Raw genomic sequence first — 23417 nt, forward strand, 5'->3', positions numbered from 1 at the left:
TCTAATTGATACATGTTAATAATAATATTCTATTTCTTTTCTTTGATCATATATCTGATATCTAAAAATAAAAGTTATAAAACAAACACGCATTCCTACATATCTCGTGTGCGTAGTGTTTTTGCACAAATAACACTCTAGACCTAAATTAGAAGAGGAAATATTTAAGTCCTCATGTCACTAAAATACCCATATGTTACCTATATAAAAAAAGGCTTTTTTATTGATTTTATGCTTCCGTATGATTGCATGCATATGCTATAACAAAACAAAGATTAATTAACAATAATAAGAATTAAATAAATACCTTTTTTAGTGGCATTTATTAACCAATACCATCTAAACTGTTAAAAATATAGTACTAATAAATCCTTTTTCGATTTTATAACTTTTAAGGTTTTGTATTCTAATTAAGCTCAATCGTGTAATACAAACGGTGGAATCCCATCACCTCTAAATATAAAGTCTTTGACTGCATACTGTTGACTTTAATTATATTTGCACCTTATAGATATACAAGGACATGGCTAAAAGGAAAACCTCTCAAATTTCATCTTCCTCTAAAGCGTCACACACCGGCGATTCTTCAAATGGTAAGATTTCCATTTTGTATTATATAACCCTTACAACAACTTTTTATCTTTTTTTTTTCTTTTCTTTTGTAGGGGACATGCAAAGAACTACTTTATCTGACATTTCTAATGGTAAATAAATTTATTTGTTACTTATGTTAAACTTAACTCATCATCTAATAATATGTTTATTTTATTTTTTTTATTTTTTACAGCTTATGTAAACAACGTTCGTTATGCAAATGCTTTAGAGGCGGTAAAATTCAGGAAAGTAGATCTACATATCAATAAATCCAATATTGTTCAAGTAAATAATTCCTTGCTCCCACTGCTATAAGTTTCAATCCGTCTAAATTGGGAATGTGTTTAGTTTTTAGCATCGATTTTTTTCAAGTCATTTATACACGTTTTACCTTTAAAAGAATATACAATCTGTCCTTAACTACAATAGATTTAAAACACAAATACAAGTTTAATTTTTAATATATATATATATATATATACATATATATATATATAACATAATTATTATAGTTTCGTATTAGATATAAAACTTTTGTACTTTGTAATATCTACAAACTATTTTCCTTGTCTTTACGTCATTAGCATGAATTTCAAGTTTTCAACTGTAAATGCTCAATGAAATTGTATATGTAATTTTAAAACACGAAGTCATATTACAAAAACATTTTAATTTATCGATATTATAAAATCAATAGATAACATTAAATAGTTGTTTTTTACTTTGTAAATCTATTTCTTATACTTCTATTTGCACTCTATTATACAAGGAAATGTCTAAAAGCAACACCCCTGAAAGTGCATCATCCTCTAAAGCGCCTGTCAACGGTCATGCTTCAAATTTTAAGTTTTCAATTTGTATTATATTACGTTCATTTTTGTAATTCAGAAAATTTAAATTTGTCCGTGTAGAACAACATTTCTACAATTATTTTCTTTATGTAGGGACATGCAAAGAACCGCTATATCTTCAGCCGACGTTCGTAAGTTAAATGCTACAGAGGCCAGGAAATCAAGAAAGCTACTTCTAGATAGCAGGAGATCTAATATTGCTCCTAACACCCAAAAGTCTAATAAACCTTTTTCGTCATCAATAAATTCTACATCAATTACACAGGGCAAAGAAAATGTGACACCAAATACAATGATTACAAATCAAAGCAGTTTGCAAACTTTTCATGAAAATACAAAGAATCCAACTTCATTAGGTGATATCAATAGTGGTAAGATACCCGTTTACTGGTTATTTTTCATAATTTAAACATAAACGATAATATCAATTATTATCAACTTGCTCATGTTACCATATTTTAAATCTTAATTTTTTCCCAGGGGCATCTACTTCCAAAAACAACAGGTCTACCTCATTATGTGATACTCGTCGAGTTTATATTTCTTCACCTATCATGGCATCCAGCAATTGTGCATCTACTTCTTTAACAAAGTTATCATCAGGAAAGCGTAAACTAATAAGTAACTCGCGGATTACAAATCCTATACCTATGCTTGACTTGACGTCAGATGAAGAAGTTGATGTCGAAGTTTTGGTTAAAGACCCATTCAAAGGAATCTCAACAGGTACTTATAATACAATAATTCCAATTAATAATGCACATACATTTTTTGACCACCAGTTAATTTAACAGATTACTTGGATCATGGTGATCAGAATCTTATATGTGAATTATGCCATGCAAAATTGTGGAAAAATGAGGGTGGAATAGGAAAAAAAAAGAAGGAAAAACAACTTATTTCCTATGTTGTGGTTACGGTAAGGTCGAGCTACCTGAATTTAAAGATGCTCCGCCAGCTTACAAAGATCTATTTAGCAATGTTGGTCCTAAAAGCAAGTTTTTCTTAAAGAACATTAGACGCTACAATTCTATGTTCGCGTTTACATCAATGGGCGGAAAGGTTGATTCCTCCATTAATAGAGGTAACGCTCCATTCGTGTTTAGGATTAGCGGTCAGAATTATCATTCTATTGGAAGTCTTTTGCCAGAGAATGGATCAAAACCAAAGTTTTCGCAACTATACATATATGACACGGAAAATGAAGTCTCAAATAGACAATGCTTATTTAGGTATGTATTAACTCAATTAATTCACTATTTTTACACATTTGACCTTATGTCATTTTTTTAAATAATGACAAACGAATATTCTTATTCCTACCAGTCAATCAAAAAAACAATCTACAAGAGGTTCCAACTTGCTAGATCTTGAGATAATAAAGGATCTACAGCGTATGTTAGATTCTCATAATGAGCTGGTGAAATCTTATAGGATGGCAAGAGATCGTTTTCAAGAAAATCCTCATGCTAACCTTAAGTTGCGTCTTATTGGAAGAAGACAACAAGATGGAAGAACATACAACTTGCCGAGTTCTTCTGAAGTTGCTGCGCTGATTGTTGGTGATATTGGTAATATTGAGCCTCGAGACATTATTGTTGAAACTAAAACGGGAAGTCTAAAGCATATAAGTGAATTGCATCCTTCATACGTTCCTCTTCAATATCCACTTTTCTATATTTACGGTGATGATTGTTACAGGGTTGACATCCCTCATAGAGATTTTAGAAGCTTACAAAAAAGTAAACGGCCAAACTGCACCATGAGAGAATTTTTTGCGTACAGAATTCAAGATAGGCCAAATATTTTCTCATTGCCTCTGAATGGAAGAAGACTTTTTCAACAACAGTTAGTTGATATATACACAACGATTGAAACCGAAAGACTCAATTACATACGTAAAAAACAAAAGGTTCTTAGATGTGAGTCATATGAGAATATTCATAACTTAAAAAACACCAAAAACCAAGACATGTCCCGCGTTGGTCAACGTGTGATATTACCTTCATCTTTTACCAGAGGTTCTCGGTACATGATGCAAAACTACCTAGATGCCATGGCTATTTGTAGGTGGTATGGATATCCAGATTTTTTCATAACTATAACATGCAATCCTAAATGGCCTGAAGTTAAAAGATTCCTGAATAGTACCACCATTAATCCTGAAGACAGGCCTGACATCATGTGTAGATTATTTAAAGTTAAGCTTGATACAATAATCAAAGACTTAAAAAAAGACGAAGTTCTGGGAAAAGTTCAAGCAGGTGATTTACTTTATTATTTACTTAATATAATAGTATTTGTTAAACATAGTCTTCTTTTTAGCAACTTTCAATTTATATCGAACATTAATAATATTCATTTTTTATGTAGTTGTTTATACCGTAGAGTTTCAAAAGCGTGGGTTGCCTCATGCCCATATATGTTTATTCATGCATGCTGATCACAAGCTTCCTACCGTTGATCATATGGACCCGTTTATTTCGGCTGAGATTCCAGACAAGAAGGAAGATCATGAATTATATTCCCTTGTGAGTGAATTCATGATGCATGGTCCTTGTGGTTATGATAACATGAACTGTTCATGCATGATTAATAGAAGGTGTTCTAAAAAGTTCCCTAAAAAGTTTACACCTCACAATTCTATTGATTCAAATGGTTATCCTATATACAGAAGAAGAGATTCTGGATGCACAGTTAAAAAGTCTGCTGTGGACTTAGACAACAGAAGTGTCGTGCCATATAATAAAACGCTTCTGAAAAGATATCAAGCACATATTAACGTTGAGTGGTGTAATCAGGCTGCATCCATAAAGTATTTATTCAAATACATAAACAAAGGTCCTGACAGGGCTACAGTTGCTGTCGTAGACGCTGACAATCATGATGATCAAGATAAAGCAAGAGATGAAATTAGAGAATATTATGATTGTCGATACCTTTCTGCGTGTGAAGCAGCATGGAGGATATTTGCATTTGAAGTACATTACAACTCGCCTTCAGTAATTAGGCTTCCTTTCCATCTCCCTGGTCAACAACAGGTTACGTACGGGCCCGATGATGATATTGATGATGTCCTTAACAAACCATCAGTTTCTTCATCAATGTTTTCAGCTTGGATGTTGTGTAACCAAATTAATGACGAAGCACGAAACCTTACTTATGTTGAATTTCCTACTAAGTTTGTTTGGAAACTTGAACAACGAAAGTGGGAACGACGAAAGCAGGGTTTTTCAATTGGAAGAATTCATCAAGTTTCTCCGTCTCTCGGTGAGGCGTATTTTTTAAGAATTCTTCTAAACAAAGTCAAAGGACCAAAATCTTTTGATGATATTCGAACGGTAGATGGCCAGACATATCCTACATTTAGAGATGCTTGCTATGCATGTGGACTACTCGATGATGACATGGAATATATCGAAGCAATTAAGGAGGCGAGTGCATCCGGTTCTGGTTATTATCTTCGTGCTTTATTTGGATCAAAGTTATTGTCTAGCTCTCTTTCTAGACCTGATTTTGTGTGGGAAAAAACATGGGAATATCTATCAGATGGCATTATTTACACACAACAAAGAATATTGAATATTCCAGGTACTCCAATTCGTTATTCAGTACTAAAATATATGAACCATATTATACTTTAAAATGAAGATTAATTATAAATTTTCAATTTTTACCATCCTTAATGAATTTGGTTTTTCGTTTTTATGTTTTGTTCATATACGTACTTCATATAATATTGTTTATATTTTATTAATACAATTTTGCAGATTTATCACTTCCAGAAACTCAAATTAAGAACTTAACTTTGTGTGAGATTGAGAAGTACCTACTTCGAAATAACTCAAGCCTACGTAGATTTCAAACTATGCCGTATCCTGATCACGATTCTATAGCTTCTTCAAACAATCGTTTAATTGTTGACGAACTCTCTAATGACACAATCACTTTACAAAATGAGTCTCACAGCCTTATAAGTTCATTAACAGATGAACAACGAAAAGCGTTTGACGAAATCATGAACTCAGTTGAAGCTAACAAAGGAGGTGTATTTTTTCTTTACGGCTATGGTGGAACAGGAAAGACATTTTTGTGGAAGACATTATCTGTGGCAATACGATCTAAAGGTCAAATTTTATTGAATGTTGCTTCAAGTGGTATTGCATCATTGCTGTTGTCAGGAGGTAGAACATCACACTCCAGATTTCATATTCCTATAAATCTTAACGAGGACTCAACTTGCAGCATAAAACCAGGAAGTGATGATGCGCATTTACTAAAGGAAACAAAATTGATTATATGGGATGAAGCCCCAATGATACATAAACATGCATTTGAAGCTCTTGATAGAACAATGACGAACGTATTAACTCCTAATACTTCTATCAATTCGGGAATCCCATTTGGAGGTAAAGTTATTGTTTTTGGTGGTGATTTTAGGCAAGTTCTTCCTGTTATTACAAACGGAAGCAGACAACAGATTGTGAATGCATCTTTATGTTCTTCCTATATTTGGGGTAAATGTAAACTTCTTAGGTTAACAAAAAACATGCGGTTAACCATCGAAGCTCAAGCATCTGATATTGAGCAGACAAACCAGTTTGCTAAATGGCTGTTGGATATAGGCGAGGGAAATGTCGGTGGTTCAAATGATGGTGAAGCAACAATAGACATACCTAATGATCTTTTGATCAATGACTCGTATGATCCGATTCAAAGTTTAATTGATTTTGTTTATCCTTCAATTCTACAAAATATCAAAAATATTGAATTCTTTCGTGAAAGAGCAATACTTGCACCTACCAATGAAGATGTCCAAGACATTAATGATCGATTGATCTCACTTTTTCCCAGAGATGAAAAGGAGTACCTTAGCTCAGATAGTATCTGTCCAACAGAAGACTTCGTTGATCCATTGCAAGCAAATTTATACTCGCCCGACGTGTTAAACGGTCTTAAAATTTCCGGATTTCCAAATCATAGATTGGTCTTAAAGGTGGGTGTTCCTGTTATGTTACTCCGAAACATTGACCATCAAATTGGTTTGTGTAATGGTACTAGGCTGCTAGTCATATCTCTTAAAAAACATGTCGTAGTAGCTGAAATAATATCTGGAGGTAATATTGGTACTCGCACATATATTCACAGAGTAAATATGATACCTACAGATAACAAGATTCCTTTCAAGTTTCAGAGAAGACAATTTCCAATTTCAGTATGTTTTGCAATGACGATTAACAAAAGCCAAGGACAGTCACAATCAAAAGTTGGTTTGTATTTAAAGCATCCGGTTTTCAGCCATGGACAGTTGTATGTGGCACTATCAAGAGTGAAGAGTAGAGACGGAGTCAAATTATTAATATTCGACGCAGATGGCAAACTTACAAATAAGACATCTAATGTTGTTTACAAAGAGATATTTCGAGATTTGTAATTTATGTTTCACTTTGTCAAATTTGATTGTATCTTACTTTCTTCCTTAGTTTCAACAATTTATCAGTTTTTGTGTCTTTTTTCACTTTACATGAATAAATCTATCATTTATGTTACCATTTATATTGTGTCCAACCATATAATATTTAAGATTAATGTGTTAGTAAATTAAACATATGCTTCTACCTTTAATATTTAATACCACATTGTTTCTTCAAATATTTCAAATGTTTTTAGAATTATAAAATAAAATTTCTTAAACCCTTGTTCTACACGGGCAACTAACCTAGTAATTATATAAATAGGCGAAAATATACATACATTTTTAAAAAAAAATTCAATGGGCCTCATAGGGGGTTGGGCCTGGGTCTTGAGCCCTCCTTGCCCTCCCCATGGGCCGGGCCTGGTTTTAAACCTCACTTAATGATGTCATCTTAAAATCAAGATTAATGAAAAGCAAAGATATATTTTCTTGTTACTACTTTACTATCTCTATCATCATATATATTGCATAATTTGTGTCCCCATTTCCATCTCACATTACAATTGACAAACATCATGAATGACGATAATAATTTAACATGACATGTACAATATATACAAAAATCAAAACCTATTTGATCTATCTAAAAAAACTAAACATATATCAAGCTAGCATTTTAGGTAATACAACTTGTCATTGAGCATCTCCTCCTTCCATTTTCTAATATTCTTCTCTATAAACTGTTCTATTCTAATTGTAAGATCATCGTCATTATTATTATTATTATTATTATTATTATTATTATAATCATCACCATCATCTGAAGAAGTATCCTCATCATCATCACCTTCATCGTCATTATCCTCATCATAACCATCGTACCCATGAAACTCTTCAATCTCATCGTTGCTCTTAATAGCACCCTCAATTAGTTTTACATGAATATACTAGGGTTGACATCTTTGAAATCTTCATGGCTGCCAATGGCACCTTCGATTAGTTGTAGATGAACTAATCGAGGGGTGAACTCATGATCATCTTCGACCATAATATTAGTGAGACTATAAGTTTCATCTAATATTTGTTCATCGACGTTGTGGGCTAATGGGTATAGTTCTAACATAGAAGCAAAAGGATCGGAGTGAGTCGAGTGACACTGAGATTCTTCACTATCATGTGATTGCTTCGAAGAGCCACTAGTGAGTACGGTTACAATGCACAAGCCAAGTACCAAAAAAATCAACATGGCATGGTTACGGGTTTTCTCAAATGCGGATTTGAGAGCGAGATCATGATGAACAAGAAGTTTCTGTTCATGACGTGACGATGAAAAGAACGAGATGATGCTATCCAAGACATATAAAAGTTGTGGAACTCGTTGGATCTTCATGCACTCTTTTCTTGGTTCTTGCTAATGCTTGCTTTTAGTAAGAGTTGATACAAAGATTTTATAATCATTTCTGTAGAGTGATTAGATATATAATGATGTCAACAAACGTGGAATATATAGCATAAAGTCTACTCGTGAAATTTCTTTGTAATAGTTGATTATGACTTTGTAGCTAGGAATAAATTATATGTGTATATGTCATGGTGATTGGTGAGGATTAAAATATTAAAATGATCTTTGACCAATAAATGCTAATCATGGAAAACAGATTACATGATTTGAATCTTTTGGAAAGTATGTTGAATGGGTAAACCCCTCTTTTGAATTGCAATTTCTCTCACTTATATGTCACTATCCAGGCATGTAACACTAAACTATAATGTGGAGGGAGCGGTTTAGTCGGAGGGTCCGACAACTTTGGCCAAGTACTGAGTATTAGCAAGTAGGGAGCCGAGTAATTGGGATCGAGTTCTAGTACTCGGGTGAACTCATGGATTGTAGTTGGGACGGTTTTGGTTGACTTGAGGTGATATTATTCTATTGGTTAATTTTTGAGTGATTACTTTGATATACCACCACCCCCTTAATTAACTGAGTAGGTTTGGGTTGTTTTGATGGACAATTGGACACTACTCTATTGGTCCAATAAAGTTATAGTCATAAAATACGAGCAAGTTACTAAAAAGTTGTTAGATTAATACATTCCAAAGCATTTTTCGTAATATGGAAACATAGGTGAAAACTTGTTTGCGTGTAAATATTACTGAAAATAGTTATATGATGTCTTTTTTTTTATTTTACTTGCATGATTCAACATTGAACAACGTATATGAATACAGACACTAGTAAATGTGTCAATTATCTAGAAGTTATAGAAATGCGTCCTATTTTGTATCTACTAGACATATTAAAAAAAAAAGAGTAACTAGATGACCACCACTCGTCATCGTAAATACTTGATTTTGTTGTTTAAATATATTTCTACATGAATCGGGGTCCAACACCTGACCCCGACACTTGTCATCATAAATATTTGATTTTATTGTTTAAATATATTTCTACATGAATCGGGGTCCAACACCTGACCCCGACTCACCATTTGAAACGTAATTTTGTTATTTAAATATCTCTCATATTTGAGATATCAAGTTGCTAAATGAGTCCAGGACTCTAGTTCTACTAGAAACAAAATAAATCCATCATTTTAATAAGTTCCCTTTGAAAACACCCACTAATAAAAGTTCCCAGCTTATTTATTATACACTTTTTATTCGAAAAAAAGAAAACATTTCTAATATATTTAGTTCAGTAATGACATCATACTTTTTTATAAACGACTAATTTTATTTGAAACAACTATGTCAATGAACGAGCAAGGTGCTCGTCAGCCAAACGATTCACCAAACTTACAAACACACCCATTTACGAAACCTCAAGAGAGGGAAAACGCACACCAAGTTTCCTAATTTAACCCCTTTAATTTATTGTCCTCTGTATTTCAAACCAAGGGTAACTAAATTGTTTTATATCCTCCATAAGTTTGATGACATCATACTTGATTACTAAATATATAATGAAGTTGGTAAGAAAACCAACTAGATAATATGTCATGGAATCTTAAAATATCCAACCACGTATTGACGTATAACTTGGTGCACAGATAAAACGAGTAATTACAAAACCATAAGGCCATGTGTAGTGGAGGGACTACAATTAGAGGCGAATTATGATATGTGGCGTCCAGTCAGCATGGAGTGGAAATTTGTTTTTAGAGTGTAATGGTGTAGGGGCTACAAGTTGGGCCCACAGTGTGTTTTTTTATTATTTTCTTTTATAATTAAACTAATAAAATAAAAACCAATTTATTTAAATAATTAAATAAAAATGTATTAAAATTTAAAAAAAATACATAAACTAAAAAGCAATAAAAATAAATTATAATAAAAAAACACACCACAACAAAATACAGATAAAAATACAAATAAAAAAACTAATCTCTTCGTCTTCATCTTCGTCTTCGTCCCCGTCCTCGTCATCTTCGTCCTCGTCCTCGTCCCCGTCCTCGTCCCCGTCCTCGTCATCTTCGTCCTCGTCCTCGTCTTCGTCCTCCTCAACGGGACGATTATCCCACACGTGTTGAACCAAATCCGCCTTCAGTTGGTTATGTATATCACTTGATGTGAGCTGGTGAATGTTATACGTTCGTTGGTCTTGGGTTGGTTCAGGGAACTGTTCTGGAACGCTTCCTGGTATATAGTGTTGACATATTGGTTTTTCCTCGTCTTCTAAAATCATATTATGCAATATGATACACGTATACATGGCATCGCTCATTTTTGCCAACGTCCATACACGACAAGGGTTTTTCACATGATGCTAACGTTTTTTTAGAACCCCGAAGCACCTCTCGATATCCTTTCTCGCCGCTCTTGCTTCTTCTTAAAATAATCTCTTTTTCTTCGATAGGGTCTTGAAACGTCTTGACGATGATTGAGTACTCTGGATATATCCCATCTCCCAAATAGTATCCGTAACGATAGAATGTATCGTTGGCATAAAACGGTTAGACCGGTATGCTACGGCTGATGTAATAATCTAACACGGGTGACGTGTTGAGAACGTTTATGTCGTTGTTAGACCCGACTGAGCCGAAGTAGGTTGACCAAATCCAGAGGTCATGTGAACAAATGGCTTGAAGACTAACCATTGGCACTCCATGATCACCACGAGTGTATTGACCTCGCCATGCGGTTGGACAGTTGGCCCACTCCCAATGCATGCAATCTATACTCCCGATCATGCCTGGGAAAGAATGTTTGCTTTCGTGTACATCGTATATGCGAGTCAGGTCGTTTGAAGTAGGAATCCTCAGATAACGACGAGAGTATAATTGTATTATCCCTATACAAATAAATTATTAAACAATATTTATATTAAAAACAATAGTTAATACAGACAATTTAAATATTACCGATGCAAAAATTCTCCAACGCATCTCTCGTTGTTTTCTCAGCCATCTTTAAATATTCGTAATTGATATCGGTCGTGTTGCCGTATGCGATGATGCGTAGAGCCGAAGTACACTTTTGGATGGCGGAGAATCCTAAATATCCTCTTGCGTCGGGTTTCTGTTGAAAATACTCATACTCCCGTTCCATATCTCCAACGATGCGCAAAAATAAACGCTTGGACATCCGAAAACGACGTTGAAACATAGCGTCGTTAAATGTAGGTATGTCGTCGAAGTAGTCCTTCATTAAACGAGCGTTCGCTTGCAACGATCCATAAGGATATATGACCGTCTACGTGGTGCCGTAGATGGAGCAGAGCCGGACACAATGTTATTGGCGACGGCCCGAACCGCGTTCGTGACCTCTAAATGCTCTTCCGCCACTTGTCGATGAATCTGATGAATTGTTCGACTTTCGTTGATTAATTGATCCCAAATCTCGGCAGAGTTCGTGGAATCCGGGGAACTCATTGAGTTTGAAGAAGTATGAAAATAATAAAAATGATTGGTATTTTTATGTTTGGGTTTATGTATGATATGGTGAAAATGGTTTAATTGGTTTGATATTTATATTAAGTTTTTAAATTATTTTTTTTTATATTTAGCCGTTACCCCCCAACGGTAACATTATTATTATTATATTATTATTATTCAATCTCGCCGGTGACAAACTAACCCCGCCCCCGCCCCAAATCGCCCAAATATCACCTAGGGGCGGTGTTTGCGCCCTTTGTCACCCAATATCGCCCCTAACCAGCACTCACTACATATAACCTAAATGTGATATGTCCCAAAGAAAGGTTACAACAGTCAATTTTAATTGTACTTTAAAAAATTCAATTTCGTCCTTATGTGTAAATGTCTTGTTATGACTTTAGTCCATGTGGCATGTAAGATAACGATAAAGTTGTTCCCTATTTTTATATATTTACAACTCAAAATCATGAGATTCATCAATATAAACTAGAATTTCATAAATTGTTACAATAAATTCACAAATTTTATTGAGACCAATACTTATCATTAATCACTATTAGCAATTTTTTTTATTCCTATCCGCTTTATTAAATGAAGTGTTATTTTATTTGTTCATGAAAATGCTAGATCATGAAAATAGTTACGATAATGAAATAAATAAATAGGCAAGACCAGTCCCTAACGTGAGCATGTGCTATGAGTAACAAGACCGTGTGGCACTTGTGCTGGACACGACTATGATGTTTGATAAACATGTGTCCCTACTATGTTTTTTAAGCCGGTCTTTATACTTGAAGATAATTTCACTATCAATACACAGATCAAACCTTATATTAATTAAAGTTATTAAACCTTATATTGTATCCAGAAAAAAAATCTAAGTTGCAAACTAGCTAAGGATGACATTGAGTTAGATATTCATTACTCATTGTTTGCGGGTGTACTTATAGCCTTACAGGTACCGGTGTACTTATAGCCTTACAGGTACCGGGTATACCCATTTATGATTTGATTAAAAAGTACATGTTGGAATCTCCATTACCATAAATCCAACTTTAAACTCGTCTAAAAATCTGACTTAAAATAAAAAAAAAATATTCAACTATAGTTATAATGTTAATATAATTTTAACAATTTCAGGTTTATATCAACTTTACAATTTTATTTATTATATCATTTTAAGTTGATATATAATATATTAAGGTATTTGGTTTCAACACGAAAGAGAATAAATAATTAAATACGGGAGGGTTTCTTAGTAGAAAAATTAGGTTTTATTATATTTAGAAAAAAATATATTACATTTAGAAAAAAGAATAAAACATAAACGGACTTCATTTGGGTTGGCTTGTTAATTAAAATGGTGGCGTTCGGGTTGACATGTTTAAATTGTTAAACAAGTCACTCATTTATTAACACAGACCTATTAAGTTTTTGCCAGTTCTTACTTCAAAAGATGTCACCTTCATCACCAAAACCAAGACCGAAGACATGTAATAAATCGTGTTTGTCTAACAGTCTAACTGTTCTTGGAATAATAATGTTAAATGTTTATTAGTCTAAGGGGTGTTTGGGTGAGCTTCTAAAACTTGCTTATTTGTTTGTTGAAAAACAAAAGGTGTTTAGTAAAGCTACTTCAAATGCTTCAAAATAAAGCTTTTCAAAAGTGACTTTTGCTTTCCAAAAAATAAGCAAATTTAATAGCTCACCCAAACACCCCCTAACTGATGATTGCTTTTATTGTGCGCAGTGAGATTGAATGCTAGAGTCTTGTTTGTGTAACCGGAGACAAGGTCGTTTGAGTTTTTGTGTTCTTGATTATGCACACATTTAGGCAACCGAATTGAAGTATCATGGTCATGAAAGTTTGTGTGTTTTGTATAATGGATGTTAAAACCATGAACGTGGTTAAATTAGAATGGAACTAGAAAAGACCAAAATTCAAATTTGGTTCATGTTTTCAAAACTACAACCATTATTATCAAATTTCCCTGTCCTCCATACCTACTTGAGATTAAGGTTTATAGAAAATTTCATTTTCGTTCTTTTTCACTAACGGGCGTTGGATTTGTCAGTCAAGCAGACAAATTGGTCTTCAGCTTGAGTCGCAATACTCTACCTCGATTCAACCTACGGTGGCCTTATCAAAACTCCATTAAACGATGCTTAATTTATATTCATGATCGATTCCCATCACCAAAACCAAATCAACTTCGCCAGTTTGCAATCATGTTGCTCGTCCTTTTCATCCTTGGCTGGCCCTAAGGGCGTGCCGGGTGGGGTGGACAACTACACTGAGCCCAACATGTTGAGTGGCCTAAATATTTTCCCTTGTACTATGTATAGGTTTGTAAACGAATCAAATGAACACAAATGGGATATATTCGTGTTCGTTAGTTTAGCTTTAACTAAACAAGTGATCGAGCCCGAACAAATTAAAGGAACAAGGTTTTCTTGTTTGTGTTCGTTAGCTAAGAAGATGAGTGCGTTCGTATTCGTATACGTTAGTTAATAGTAGTAACGAACATATATAATTGAACATAAATAAGGAAACACCAATTAGCTATAGTGGTCTATAAAATTTAACGGAACGTAGATGAATAAATATAGCTGTATAGTGGGTATTTTACTAGATATATAAAAGAACGAATTTGAACACACATAAACTAATGAACATAAATAAATATACACAAACAAACATAAATGAACAAACATGCCACGTGTTCACGTTTGATCAACGTTCGTTTATTAAATAAATGTACATTATGTCGAACGGTTTACTAAACGTTGATTAAGTGTCAAGAATCTTGTAGATATCATCTATCATAATCACATATTCATAAACATTAATTATTTTCAAAATTTTGAGGCAAACACTTGACTAATTGACTTTCAGGATATTGTCGATGCCAATTAGTAAAATTTTTTGAAAGCCCAATGCAACTACCATTACCAACCCTGTAATTCTAGAAGCCCAACACAGTAACTTGAGGTTAGGGATGGGTACATACAACTGAATACCGCTAATTCACTGAATATTATTTACCGAATATTAATTCGTGAGTAAATTCCATAACGAGCACCTATCACCATTCAGTTGTTCTTTATTCTCCTAATCTTTCACCTTAAACCTCTTTCTCAAATCACTCTTTTGAGGAATCATCTCCACTAGGAAACAACACAAATAATAAACAGATTAAATAACAAAACAATAAAATTATCACTAAGGGTGTAAACTAGAGTTCGAGTTAGTCTCGTTTCAAACTCTTTTTACTAAAACTCGAGCTCGGTTTGTTTGCTATTTATTAATTGATGTTTATTTTTAATTATTTTTATTAAAAAAAAAGAGATGCTTTCACGAAGTTAAGCATGACTTGAGCTCGTCGATCCTTAACAAGCTCGAACCAAGCTTTGCCTCGTTTAAGGCATCACACGAGCTTGGGCTGAACTTAGGCTAGTTTAAAGTTTGATCAAAATATATAAAAATAATGAAAAAATATATGAATTAATTAATAAATAATAAAGAGACGAGCTACTCATGAGCCGAGCTCGGGATCATTTACACTCCTAGTGATAGTTAAAGTGTGGGTTAGTTAGAGCTCATTGCATAAGTGGCAGAGCGCTATTACACTTTTTAGTTAAACCATAGCATACACACAACATAACAAATTGATTCCTTACATACTCTGTGTTGCATCGTACAGTTTCTGGTTTAGTATCTGTTGTGTGGCCGCAAGAGCCTTAGCTAGCTCCCCCATGACCTCGAAGAAACCACCAACATGGTCCTCCCTCCTGCATTTAATCTCGTCCAATATACTACGTCTGTAAGTTTTGACTTCATGCTGGTTGAGTTCCAGGAACTTATTCTTCACATTGTCCATGTTTTTGTATTTTCTAATATCTCGATAATCTGAAATGGTGAATTTGCACGTGCGAATGGACAACCGGGAAAACATTCCTTTTCCCGGACAACACAAAGAGGACATCTATTTTGGCTTGACATTCCTAGGTGGGGCAATTTGTGTACGAGAATCAAAATATGAAGAATGTATAAGATCAAAAATTAATTGACTCAATTGTGGATCACAATTGTGATGTGAGGGCAGTACATCGAATGAGGAAAGCAAGGATTAAATCCCATTGCTTCGAAAGTTTGTTGCACACAACAGAATTTTTCTTTATAACCATTGGTTATTGTAATAAATAATATCGTACATGAGGTTAAAAGTAGATAATATCGCTAAAATAAAAATGATAAATGAGCCCGCTGAGGCCCTAACCGTATGATTGATTTTACAAACGATAAAAATGTTACAATCAACTAACGCTACCGTAACAAGGCCGCTATCGCAACCTCCTCCACCACCACCACCATGGCAGCTATCATATATATAGTATAGCAGATGACTCTACTTAACACTTTTTTTTAACTTGACTTATTTCAACTCAAATATGTTTTTTTTCCCGATAACTGTTTTGTCCGAACCAAATTGCAATATTTTTAAAGTAGCTCGTTTTAATCTGAACTCTTTTTATTTTTAATTCATATTATCTTGAACTGTTTCTATACCTTAAAAAATAAACTTAGATTTGTTTTGTGTTCGGTTTTATACGCGTGACACGATTTTTCTATTTGTGTATTTTTCTCTCTTAATACTACACCAATACATAAAAAACCATTAAAAAAAATGAAATAACATAATTACGAAATAAAAAAAACTCCCATTTTCAGACATTATTATATTTATTTAATAATAATAATAACCTTGTTCAATATAAATAAACCCTAAGCAGCCATGTCAGGGTTTTAAAACAAGGGAATTTTTACATATTTCCCCTTACTAAATACCTTTAATTACATATATTCTTAATCTTAAAAATCAATTACATATTTTCCTTTTTTATGTGTTAGAAAGAGAAAATATGTAATTATTTTTTTAGTTTTGAGGAAACATGTAATTAAGATGTTAGGAGGGAAAATATATGCCCAAAAAAAACAAAACAGAGTTTGAAGCCTCTATCTTTCCGGGCTGAGCTTTTAAACCCTAAGCATTCCAATCGCCATGGCTTTCTGGGGTTAGTTATCACTTCAATTTCAATTTCTATAATTGAATTCATATATCAATTTTAACGATTTTGAGTGGGTTTTTAATTAAATCAGGAATCGAAGTGAAACCTGGAAAGCCGTACACGCATTCCAATGCCGGACGCCTTAGGATTTCTCAGGTAATATTAATAATAATAATATCGTTGTATTTGATTTGTATACAATACCATGGGTAAACCCGTTTAGTTATTGAGCCCGAGCCTTGTATGGAAGCTCTTTTAGGCTCATCGAGCCTTGTGTAGTTTTAATTGTTATATGTTTTGGACTTGTATGTATTAATTTCACACTGCTTAACCGAGCTTAGGCTCGTTTAAGGCTTTTCTTAAATTAATAAAGATAACTAAAAACATATATAGTTGAATTGATATTTAATAACCGAGCCGAGCTTGTTGGAAGTAATTTCAGACTCTAAGTCACAAGTCGGTGAACTTGAGGGATCAATAATGACAAGTCGGTCATAGTTGGTTATGTTTCATAATTATAGTATGTTTCCTAATTCTATTGTAATTATAATAGGTAATGTCTTGACTAACAAGTTAGGTTAGTCCTAGATAAACATGTCATGGTTAGACATTATAGATTGTGTGGTGTGAGATGCAACCGAGTTAGGGTTTATCCAAGAGGCACACACGAGATGTAACTGAGTTAGGGTTCATCTAGATACACACGAGATGTAACCGAGTTAGGGTTCATCTAGGGTGAGGTTGGTGTAACCGAGTTAGGGTTCATCTAGGGTGAGGTTGGTGTAACCGAGTTAGGGTTCATCAAGAGTCAAACTGAGTTAGGGTTTGAGATATTGTAATCAGTTTTTAGAGTTATATTTTCTGATTAATAAACAAGAGTTATTTGTTTATATCGTGTTTGATCATCGATCCAGGACTTGAGAGCTCGAGCATGAAAAAAGAACTCATGTGCCGCGAGGTTTAAAAAAAGGTCTTGAAACAAGCTGAGATTGAGTTCTCGTAAGTGATAAGTCAAAACGAGCCGAGCTCGGGCTCGGCTTGTTTGCATCCCTAGTTTAGGTTGAATTATTTCTGTAAAGGATAAAAGAAGGGTTATTGGTAAAAATATTTTATGTTAATATTTATAAAATATCATCCATATGTGATTAGGGTTGCATAAATTGCTCAATTCTCAGGATATCAATTCGGAAATATATATCAAGTTTTTTTTTTTTTTTTTTTTTTTTTTTTTTTTTTTTTTAACTGTGTGTAGATGCTGCAGTGTAATATATATTTGTATGGTTCTCTGTTTTTTGGACTGTGAAATGCCAATATTTTGTTCTAACTTTTAAGAGTGAACAAAGAGTATGTTGAAAGGTTATAAGAAGTAAGCGTATGACTGATGGTATATTATTATGAAATAGGGGTGTGCACATTTAGGCCCGGCCCGAAAAAACCCTAATCGGACCGACCCTATTTATTAACTTATAAATTCGGTCTTTAATATCATGCCCAATCGGTTTCGGGTCGGGTTCATTGAAAACCAACTAAAACCTAATAATTGATGTTCATTGAGACATTTAATCAAACAGTCGGAGGGTGTAGTGAATTAAACAATAGATTAAGCCAATATTGATCAATTAAGCACCCAAATTGAGAAATCATATTGTTACAATCAGTTATAAAAGAAGAATCTGGGAGAACATTCAACATATACTTTAAATTGCAAGTGAAATGAAACCATAGGGACGGAAATCGTAAATTTGAAACTATTGGACTAAAACCGCAGATTTGGACAAATCACAGGGACGAAAACCGCAGTTCACTCTAATACTAATAAACAATATTGATGGACCCAATTTTCAAGGATATTGTTGTCATTTGGTAAGCAAAAAATGTAATCATTCAAAACATGACACTTTTAATTGGACGGAAGAAGTATAATAAAAGTATCAAATTACAATAAAAAGACAGGTACGTGGGCAACAAGGTGCGCTGCACTCGTTTTGAATGAAAAAACCGATTCTATTGAAAACAAAGTTATGTTCTCTAGTGTCGATGAGTTACTGTGCATGACCAGTTGAACTCTTTTCAGAAACATAGCAGCATCAGGGGCAAGCATATTTATTCAACCTTTATAGATCCATGGAGTTTTATTCTATCTTTTTCGAAACTGCAATTCATTCATGCTAATTATATACTAGCTTTTATCCCCCGTATTTAGGGGTGTCAAGTCCTGACACGAACCGAAACCCAACACAAACTCGACACGAAATAATACAGGTTTTGGGTCGACTGACACGACCCGTTTTCTTAAATAGGTCAACCCCGTGTTAAAAAGTGGGTTGACTTGTTGAACCCTTTTAACAATTTTAGAGAAGCTAATATTTTTATTTTTTAGATAAGATGTTCTAAATTTTAAAGTTAAACTTAGATTTTAAAATTTTCATATATCAATTAACTTTTAAAAGTAAAACTAATTTCTTTTTACACTACTTTTTATTTCTATTAATTTCATAGTGTAGTTCTAACTGTATATTCTCTGGTTATTTCATTCGTTTGTTCTTATTGCTAACCAAATATGTTAACTTAGAATGAGAAATAAATACACAAAAACAATTAGATTTATCATAAATTATTAACAAGTTTTATATGAATAAAAGTAATAAATTATTTAATTTAATACTAAGTCAATAGATATTACTCATATTCATATGTGAATGTAAAATGGGTTGACCCGAAACACAACCCGAACACGACATACATTTAAATTGGTCGACATGACCCAACACAAATAAAAATATGGGTTGGGTTAGGGTTGAAGAATCTCAACACAATAACCCACCAACCCGAAACCCATCAACTCGTTAACCCATCAACCGGACACGATTGACATCCCTACCCGTATTACGAGGTTGCTTTACATTGTTGTTTATAATATTTATATATTTTTTTGGATTTTAATTTTATTTATTGTAAGGAATTTAATAATGTAATTATGATATAAACAAAAGTAATAAATTGTTTAATATAATTCTAAGTCAATAGATATTACTCATATTCGTATATGAATGTAAAATGGGTTGACCCGAAACACAACCTGAACACGACACAAATTTAAATGGGTCTACACGACCCAACACAAATAAAAATATGGGTTGGGTTAGGGTTGAAGAATCTCAAAACGCTAACCCACCAACCCAAAACCCATCAACTCGTTAACCCACCAACCCGACATGATTGACATCCCTACCCGTATTACGAGGTTGTTTTACATTATTGTTTATAATATTTATATATTTTTTTGGATTTTAATTTTATTTATTGTAAGGAAGTTAATAATGTAGTTATGATATGATGATGAAAGAGTTTCACATATAAATGAGATGTCATAACCAGTTTTAAAATCTATCTCGGTTTGGTGAGACCCATGACCCGTTTATTTTTTTTACTGTAAAATTGTTTCTTGATTATAAGTATTTTTTTTTTTAAAATAGGATATTAATTTTAGTATATCCCTATTTTATAGGAATTTTCATATAAAATCTTTGGTGAGATTAATTTTTAATTTAATTTAATGACATGTTATAACCTGTTTAAGGGTTATCTGGGTTTGATGAGACTCATCTCCGTGAATTCGGGTCAAATGCATGAGAATCCTTCATTTACAAATAAAGCAATAAGGTGGTTTAAGAAAAAGTTGGGAGCAACGAGATAACTTTTAAAAGTTTTGTTATATATATATATATATATATATGTATATAAAAAGAGTTAAAATAAAAATACATAGTTTTGTAGGAAGAGTAGGAATAACACAAAATTTAGAGTTAAGAAACTATTTTAGCATAAATCCTTAATCCTAGGAAACTATTTGATGGTTTAAAAACTACCAATTTCAACCATTAGATCATAAATCCAATGACATAGATTGATTCTTACTCTTCCTAGGAAACTATTTCTTTTTATTATAACCCACCCCATATATATATATATATATGTAGGATGGTTCAAGAGAGAAGTCAATTTATTGCGAGAAGTGTAAGAAATGATTTTTAACCATTGATTAAGATTGATCCATGGCTTATATTGATTGTGGCAGTTTTTTAAATATTTGTACATGTTTTTATTGTCATTTAATAAAAAAGGGCAGTCCTGTAATTTATTTCTTATAACAAACATGGAAGCACCAGATTTGTCAATGAGAATTTAATTGTTCGTGCTTTCATCTATTCAGTTACCCAAATTATCTTAATTAACACACAACAACACAATCTTCACAAATTGGTTGTCGATTCATGCATTCTTCATTAAGTAGTTAAGATTAATCATCAATTTTTTTTTATAAAGTGGGTGTTTCTTGATTGACCAGGGTTTTTTTTTTTTTTCGAATTCAGAGGTGTAGGAAGCCGCTGTTGTGAAGGTTAGTGATTTGTTTTAGATAAATTTTATTTATTTTGATGATTTAATTTAATTCGTAACATTCGTTGTTTGAATTATTGATTTGGGGACAAAATATATTAAGGTTTTTATGTTATACTAATTCTGGTGAATTTTCTTTTGTTTCATATAAACCTACACTAATTAATATACTCATTTACAATTTTGACTTCGGGTCGGGTTCATTGAAAACCAACTAAAACCTAATAATTGATGTTCATTGAGACATTTCATCAAACAGTCGGAGGGTGTAGTGAACTAAACAATAGATTAAGCCAATATTGATCAATTAAGCACCCAAATTGAGAAATCATATTGTTATAATCAGTTATAAAAGAAGAATCTGGGAGAACATTCAACATATACTTTAAATTTAAAAAAAATTATAATCTTGCATGAAGGTAACCGTAACTGCTGAAGACCCTGGTAATGAATTGATACTTGCAATTGAGTCCTCTCCAAGGATCCTTGCCTTGATTCATACATAACTGATTGAAATTATTGAAGGTTTTTTGTCGGTTTCGGTCATATGTGCAAAGCACCGATAGACCAATTGTTTGAAGACCGATACCCGATCATTCCCATCGGTTCATGCTTCGGTCTTGTAATTTCAGTTGGATTGGTCCTCGGGTTCAGGCCGGGTCGGTCTTCAGTTGGGTCGGGTTATACACTTTGCACACCCCTATATGAAACAGTTGGTTAATTACTCTGAAGTGCAACATTTTTTCGCCTCTATATCGGTGCATCTGCCACACTTTCAGTTCTATTTTTACCACTTAATGCAATGTATTTACATTTTCATGATTATTTCATCTTTTTTTTACCACTTTATGTTATGTAATTACATACAAATGCGTGGATATCAAGTATGTTACATTAAATGATAAAAATGGAAGTGTGTTGCATACAATAGGTTACATGGTGAAATCGTGAAGGTATGCTTCATTTTGCTGGAATTAACCCTTTACACATTTTTGTTGTCATTAAATCTATTTGTAAAACCTTTTTTAAAGGAAAACAAAGAGCCTATTATTATAAAAATGTAAAAAAGAGGGTTGATCATATCAAAAGATGGTGGACAAGTTTATGATGTCACACATTTGTGAAAAGTAGTTTCACCTAGGTTATGAACGTAACTCTTTATTCTCTTTTAACGAACTTTTATAGATATTTAGTATGTTAATTTTTATAATAAAAACTTAACATGTTTTGTTAATTTTTAGCTTTGTATGTCTTGTGTTTTACATTTTAATTCTGCTTTTATTCTCTATATGCTTTAGGCAACTTTGGCTATTGGAACTGCAACACTGAAGAGTTTGGTGCAGTGCAATGTAGGGGATAAGCGCCCTGTTCTTCTATGTGCACTGCTGCCTAATAAGACGGAATCATTGCAGTTAGATTTGGAATTTGATGAAGCTGAAGATGTGATGTTTTCTGTTATTGGTCCACGTGGTGTATATCTTACTGGTTATTATGTTGGTCCTAACCAACATTCACATATGCAAGATGATTCGTATCCTTCTTTTATCATTCTTTCTCTTGTTTTTCATGCATTTGTTAGTATATATACACACACACTTTTATTTTTCCTTTACAATGATGACAAAGAGAGTCATTTGGAGAGGATATCGCAAATTCTGAGTCACATGAATCAAATCGTGGTAGTGATGAAGATGAATATGAAGATAGTTTTATCAATGATGATGAACCCGAGCCTCTTACACCTTCTCCTGTTTCAAGTGACAGAGGTAATCTAACGTTTTTATGCTTTGAGAAAGGGTTAAAAAATTTTTTTGAACCTAAAAATCATTTTTATTTAATAATCAGATGATGAGGACGATGATGAGGGGGATTTTATTAAGAACAGAAATGAGAATGGTCGTCGTAAAAGACTCAAAAAGAGGTATCAGGCAATTGAATCTGATGATGAAATGAGTATACCTGTGAGCGACGATGAAGATGATTGTTTAATTTCATCCATATGCAAGAACAAGAAGTCAGAATCATTGGGAGAAAAGAATAGTAAAGAAACACTTGCTGAAGTGGAAAAGAAGACAAAAAATAATGATGATAAGTCCAAGTCGGATGCTGGAGACTCCGAAGTTCTTGACTCAAAAGACAAGGTTCATGTTCTTGCAGACAAAAAAACAGAAGGGTGAGTTCTTAACTTCTTATCCATTAAAAAGTTCAATT

At 33.2% G+C, this 23417-nt stretch overlaps 2 protein-coding genes across 2 annotated transcripts; both read left to right on the forward strand.

Annotated features, from left to right (window-relative positions):
- Positions 1–523: 523 nt before the first annotated feature.
- Positions 524–6879, forward strand: LOC143621691 (uncharacterized). The gene is made up of 10 exons (XM_077093037.1): positions 524–593; positions 666–704; positions 788–879; positions 1364–1440; positions 1539–1816; positions 1926–2171; positions 2308–2677; positions 2880–3709; positions 3819–5036; positions 5216–6879. Exons 1-10 carry the CDS (start codon positions 524–526, stop codon positions 6877–6879), a joined length of 4884 nt encoding a protein of 1627 aa, XP_076949152.1.
- A 9866-nt stretch (positions 6880–16745) lies between these two features.
- Positions 16746–23384, forward strand: LOC143621776 (peptidyl-prolyl cis-trans isomerase FKBP43-like). Its single transcript, XM_077093098.1, has 5 exons — positions 16746–16814; positions 16900–16964; positions 22505–22737; positions 22833–22972; positions 23052–23384. The coding sequence occupies exons 1-5, from the start codon at positions 16802–16804 to the stop codon at positions 23381–23383; spliced, it is 783 nt and encodes a 260-aa protein (XP_076949213.1). The 5' UTR covers positions 16746–16801; the 3' UTR covers position 23384.
- The last annotated feature ends 33 nt before the right edge of the window (positions 23385–23417 follow it).

The sequence above is a fragment of the Bidens hawaiensis genome, unplaced genomic scaffold (assembly GCF_021521415.1).
Source record: "Bidens hawaiensis isolate Kalapana, Puna unplaced genomic scaffold, B.hawaiensis_p1.1 tig00002935_1, whole genome shotgun sequence".
In the NCBI taxonomy this organism is placed as follows: Eukaryota; Viridiplantae; Streptophyta; class Magnoliopsida; order Asterales; family Asteraceae; genus Bidens; species Bidens hawaiensis.